The 5,955-nt window shown below is 39.0% G+C and overlaps 1 protein-coding gene across 1 annotated transcript; it reads right to left on the bottom strand.

Annotated features, from left to right (window-relative positions):
- Positions 1-5,022: 5,022 nt before the first annotated feature.
- LOC107742516 (interleukin-8-like) lies at positions 5,023-5,763 on the bottom strand. Its single transcript, XM_016555519.1, has 3 exons — positions 5,616-5,763; positions 5,364-5,496; positions 5,023-5,234 (listed from the first exon to the last, which is right to left on the bottom strand). Exons 1-3 carry the CDS (start codon positions 5,677-5,679, stop codon positions 5,144-5,146), a joined length of 288 nt encoding a protein of 95 aa, XP_016411005.1. The 5' UTR covers positions 5,680-5,763; the 3' UTR covers positions 5,023-5,143.
- Between the last annotated feature and the right edge of the window lie 192 nt (positions 5,764-5,955).

A 5,955-nucleotide genomic window follows, 5' to 3' on the forward strand; every position in this document is an offset into this window, starting at 1 on the left:
TTTTTTTTTTTTTTTTACAAAATGTTACAGGTGTGTTGTTTAATCAGAAGTTTTATATCAAAGGTTGAATCTCTTTCTCACAGCACGTGATGGACCGTGAAAACTCCACTCGTTTACCTCACATGCAGGTTGACTATATTGATGGGATTTGCTCTCCGCTCTATGAGGTGAGGGCTTGCCTGCACACATCCTGTTAGAAATGTGTGTCAGTATGTGTGTTTAAGTGAGTAAGAGACATTTCTGCTGCATGCCTTTGTGTTGCAAAAGAAGCATTCAGTCTGTACTGTTTCTGTATTTTTCCTTCTTTTCCAGGCCCTGGCCAGCATTTGTGAGTCCTGGTCACCTCTAAAAGAAGGCTGCAGAAGGAACAGAAAACATTGGCAACAGCTGGCAGATGGCGGAGAGGAAGAAGAAAGGATAAAAATGAAAGGAAAAACAGATGGAGAAAGGGAAGAAGCAAGTTAAAGCTATGTAAACTCTTGGTGAACCACTTATAGAGTGGACCAGCAAGACTCAAAGTCTTATCTGATATTCAGATTATTACTTTATATGATGAAATTAAAACCATTAAGCATGATAGCAAGATATGATTTATAGCCCTCACTCTCTGGCTGCCAGTCAACACTAAAGCAAAGAAAACAAGGGAAAAGATGAAGAATTGAACTAAATAGTTCAATAATATGAAAGAGATGTGATTAAATACACACTCTTGCATTGTTGGTTTACCTATATCAACGCTGGTATACCGTAGTCCAAAAAAACTGGTCATGCCCATCTATACTTGCCATTCTTGATTTTCAAATGAGCCACAGAATTTATGTGAGAAATATCACAACTTACTCAAGAGTAGTTACTGGTTGGCTTTGTCACACTAGTGAATCATTACTACATAATTTTATAGTTAATGAATTTTAAATCAAAACACATGTCAGCATTTTGTGTTAAAGGGATAGTTCACCCAAAAATGAAAATTCTGTCATTAATTACTCACCTTCATGTTCCAAACCCATAAGACCTTTGTTCATCTTCGGAACACAAATTAGGATATTTTTTATGAAATCTGAGAGCTTTCTGACCCTCTATAGACAGCAATGTAACTGAAATGTTCCCAGGCCCAGAAACATTCATTTTTGGGTGAACTATCCCTTTAAGCTGTTTAGACAAGGAAGCACAACTTTTATTTTATTTTATGGAATAATGTTCATGTTCATTCCTCAAAAAAGGATTCATTTTAATTAAGTTAATGTGCTGGTAAAACTGAAAAGCTAGAAACATTGTTTATGGAGGAATTTCTAACAATAAAGTGTTTTATTATAAAACATAATTAATGTCTGTTATGTTTTTTAGAGCAAACTAATATTGTTGTCTTGGTAACACTTTAGATTAGGGAACACTATTCACTATCAACTATTTGCTTATTAGCATGCATATTACTAGCATATTGGCTGTTTATTAGTACTTATAAAGCACATATTAATGCCGTATTCTGCATGAACATATTCTAGATCCCTTAACTCTACCCAATACCTAAACATAACTATTACAACAGCTACCTTACTTACTATCAATAAGCAGCAAATTAGGAGTTTATTGAGGGAAAACCCTTAGTTAACATTGAATGTGTTCCCTAATCTAAAGTGTTATCATTGTCTTTATTTGATTTATTGCTATCCACATTGTCTATTGCACGTTGTCCTGTTAATCAAAAATCACAGCCATGAATATTTGCTGTAATATGCTGAAATGCTTGTCATTGTTCAACGTGCAATGAAATTAGCAGCAGATAACGGGGGTGTGCCTGACGGTGCAACAGAATGGTGTTTTCTCTTGATGTGGTCACAAGTCTTCACGTGACCTGTGGCAAAATGTGCAGACTTGTGCATATACATGCTTGCCAGATCTACCTTTCAAACCTACTCAGTACATGCAGGGCAATGCTCTGGGAGACTAACAGCAGAACAAGTTGCTTGCACATAGATAAAAACCAACTTTCACTTTTTATAGAACGTTCAAATCCCCTTCACCATTACCAGGGAAGTTTAACTAAGTTCTAAACATAATTTGCATTTGTATTAATTTTCATAATTATAACTAATGGAATGAATGTTATTATAAAGTGAAAGACACATTATCTATGAAATGCATTATATAGTGTTTTCTTCCTATAATAACCCAAGATCTAGTCAAGTCACCTTTATTTATATAGTGCTTTATACAATACAAATTGTGTCAAAGCAGCTTTACAGTGTCAAACAGGAAAGTAGTTTGTCAATAATGCAAGAGGACAATATCGTCATTTTTTTTCAGTTAAAGTCAATTCATTGATAATTCAGTGATGTCATCATCAGTTCAGCTCTCTTCCAATAGTGCAATCAGTCAAGCATCCCCAACTAACCCTAACCATATTCGAGAGTTTTTAGCCATCGCTCACTATTCTGATTTACCAGACTGTGTACTGATAGAGTTTTTCTGCGATGGCATAAATCAACCTCTTAGGGCTAAGCTTAGACGCGAGGGTCCACGTTCATCACTCGCTCAGTTTATGGATTATGCTTTGTTGACTGTCGGATCTTTGTTTACTGTGGGTGTCGCGGAGGAAGAACGCGACACAGTGTCTGTGACTGAAATGGCAGCTGTACCAGAGCACGCTCACAAAATGGCGGCGACAGCGGAGCCTGATCGCAAAATGGCGGACACAACAGCGCCCCGTTATGTCACAGCTGATTTTCATGAGTCCAGTCAAGTCACAGCTGATCTCCCTGAGTTCAGTCAAGTCACGGTTGATCATCATGAGTCAGGTCAAGTCACAGTTCATTATTATGAGTCTAGTCAAGTCACAACAGATCTTCCTGAGTCGAGTCTAGTCACAGTCGATCGTCACGAATCAAATCAAGTCACAGTTTATTATCATGAGTCTAGTCAAGTCACAACTGATCTTCATGAGGCAAGTCTAGTCCCAACTGATCGTCATGAGTCAAGTTTAGTCACAGCTGATTTTCATGAGTCAAGTCTAGTCACAACTGATCGTCATGAGTCAAGTCAAGTCACAACTGATCTTCATGAGTCCAGTCAAGTCTCATCTGATCTGCCAGAGCCTCGTCACATCACAGCTGATCATCCAGAATCACGTCGCATCACAGCTGATCATCCAGAGTCCTGTCACGTCCTGTCTGTTACACCCAGAGTATCAAGGTCAGTTCTTCAGTATCCCAGACTGGCTTCCAGCGTGGAGGACCCACCGCTGGTGTCGGCACGTGCAGCTGGCATCCCTAAACCAGCGCTCTCAAGCCCTCCAGTTTCTGAACTATTTCCCCTGTCTGTAGCGCTTCCCACAATGGGGATCGCTTTATGGTGCATCTGGGCCGCGTAGTCCACCGCCGATTTGCTAGAGGCAGCGGCACCGGCTACAACATCTCCCGAGGTGGCGGCTTACGCTGCAGAACCTCCCGAGGTAGCGGTGCCCGCTGCTGTGCTCCCAGAGGCCATGGTGTTCGCTGCAGTCTCTTCAGAGGTGGCGGCGCATGCTGCAGAACCTCCCGAAACGGCGGTGCTCGCTTCAGCTCCTTGCGTGGTGGTGGCGCCCAGCAACGCACTTTCAGCCTGTCCTGTCACGGCCTATGAACAATGGTCCTGTCTCAACCCGGCCGCAGAGGCTGTCTGTGAACATACGTCCAGCCCTGAAGCGGCCATGCAGGCCGTTTATGCACTCACTTCCTGTCCTGTAACGGCTATGGAGGCCATCTATGAACTCCTGTTTTCTCGGTTTCTGATCTGTGCCTGTTTTCCTGGATTTATCCCTTTAGTCTCGCCCTTGTGATCCTGTTCGCCAATCGTTGACCTACGCTAGCCCTAGGACTATATTTGTGTCTTGCCCGCCATATACCTGTTTGCTACTGTTCGACCCTGCCTGTGTTTCTGACCTCCTCTGATGTTAATAAAGCTTGCATATGAAAACTTACAAAAAAATCAGTTTTACAAGTGCTAGATTGCTATCAAATATTGCTAGATATTGCTAGATACATTTTTAAGAAGAAAAAAAATCAGTTTTACAATAGCTAGATTGCTATCAAAGATTGCTATCAAATAGCACACCTAGGTTCCTAACTGATGACGAAGAATTAACAGAGCAGCCATCAAGTGTTAGACAGTGTTTTAGGTTATTACATGCAGAGGTTTTTGGTCCAATAATTAAAACCTCTGTTTTGTTTTTTTTTTTCAGAATTTAGCAGTAGGAAATTACTAGTCTTCCAGTTTTTTATATCAACTATGCATTCTGTTCGTTTTGCAAATTCATTTTTCATTGGGTCGCGAATAAATATAAAGCTGAGTATCATCAGCATAACAGTGAAAGCTAACACCATGTTTCCTGATAATATGTGAAAAGCAGCAGTCCTAGTACTGAGCCTTGTGGTACTCCATACTGTACTTGTGATCAAGACCCAAGAGTGAGAGGAAATCCTGTTTACAACAGTTAAACCTTATTTGGTCAAAAAGAAGTGAAGTGATCTCCAAGCCTTATATTATTTATAAATAACAGTTTTTTTTTTTTTTGTTCCAGTGAAACACTGCTAGCCAGTGTTAAAAATGAATCACAAGGTTTTTTGGAAGTGGTTGAAGAAGAGAGAGCAGTTTTATTTATCTTTTATATATATGTGTGTGTATATATATATATATATATATATATATATATATATATATGATGTTGTGAGTTTGGAGAATCCTTTTAGCAAAGCAAAAAAAAAAGAAGACAAAATTAGTAAATATCTTAAATATAAAAAACAAATGCTGCAAATTAGTACAAAATAATTTTATTAAAAAATATAATAAATAAATACATAAATATAAATACAACACTCAACACTTATGTGAACAACACTCAATATTGAACAAACTGTTTTAAACATAAATAAAAAAGTAGGACTGTGCCCATCGGTACAGGTTAAAATGTCAGATGTGGCCATTCCATTCATATCTTCATTCTCAACTTCACAGATGACCTTGACATTCATGGGGCTTTGCTGCAAAACAAAAAGGTATTTATTTAATAACATGGTTATTTCCTTGACAAATATGATGAGACCTGATACTTGTACTTTTTTATAACTTTGGACATCTCAAACACATGGTGAGGATTTACTGACACTTACTTGGCAATTATCTTCTCAATGACCTTCTTAACCCAGGGTGCAGCAGGGTCCAGACAGATCTCTTTCCCAGATATCTTCAGGGTGGCACTGTTAAAAATAAGGAGAAAACCCAGTAAGAACCCTATTTGTGAAGTTACTGCATTAATCTGGATCATTATGGATTAATTCTGAGTTTGTAATTTGTAAGTGTTATAGCATTACTAGTGTGAAACTCACACAATCTCTGTGTCTTTACAGTGTGAGCTTGGAGGGAAGAGCTCCACACTCTCTATCTGTTTTCCAATGCGTCGACTCTCAGTTTCAATGCAGCGACAGCGTGGATCTACACCCAGACCTCTATGACCCATTCCTGAAAGCAAAATAATAAGTTAATGTTTGATCACATACATGCATGACTTAAAAGTGCATTTGTACTAACTATGGTTAATGATTACCAAGAAATATTACCAAATATTGCAATTCACTTACCTTCACCAATGGTCAGGAATCCAAGGGAAATGATAACAGAGACTAAAAAGATTTTGCAGTGCATTCTGTCCAAGTGAAACTTTGATTTACAAATGGAAACTAACAAAAAGTAAATCTAGTTTGGTTGCGAGATGCTAGAGGCGTTCAGATCTGGTGAATAATGTCCACATTGTGGAACTTGCAGCTCTTTTAAAGCTCCGTCCTGGATATGAGTCAGAGAGTTGCGCAATATTTCGAGTCTTGAATATTTCAGGCTGGGAAAGTTTGTGCTGATGTCACGAGTAGGCCTATGTGAGTCTCAACATGTCATTCATACGCAGGCCTGGCGCCAGAGGGGGTA

The sequence above is a fragment of the Sinocyclocheilus rhinocerous genome, unplaced genomic scaffold (assembly GCF_001515625.1).
Source record: "Sinocyclocheilus rhinocerous isolate Xijiao unplaced genomic scaffold, SAMN03320098_v1.1 scaffold496, whole genome shotgun sequence".
Classification (NCBI taxonomy): domain Eukaryota; kingdom Metazoa; phylum Chordata; class Actinopteri; order Cypriniformes; family Cyprinidae; genus Sinocyclocheilus; species Sinocyclocheilus rhinocerous.

What these genes read in the sequence shown, in the direction of transcription:
- LOC107742516 (XM_016555519.1), bottom strand. Translation starts at nt 5,679, where the DNA reads ATGCACTGCAAAATCTTTTTAGTCTCTGTTATCATTTCCCTTGGATTC. An exon ending in ATTCCTGACCATTGGTGAAG is followed by an intron (nt 5,497 to 5,615) that starts GTAAGTGAATTG and finishes TTTTGCTTTCAG; the next exon opens with GAATGGGTCATAGAGGTCTG. An exon ending in TGTAAAGACACAGAGATTGT is followed by an intron (nt 5,235 to 5,363) that starts GTGAGTTTCACA and finishes TATTTTTAACAG; the next exon opens with TGCCACCCTGAAGATATCTG.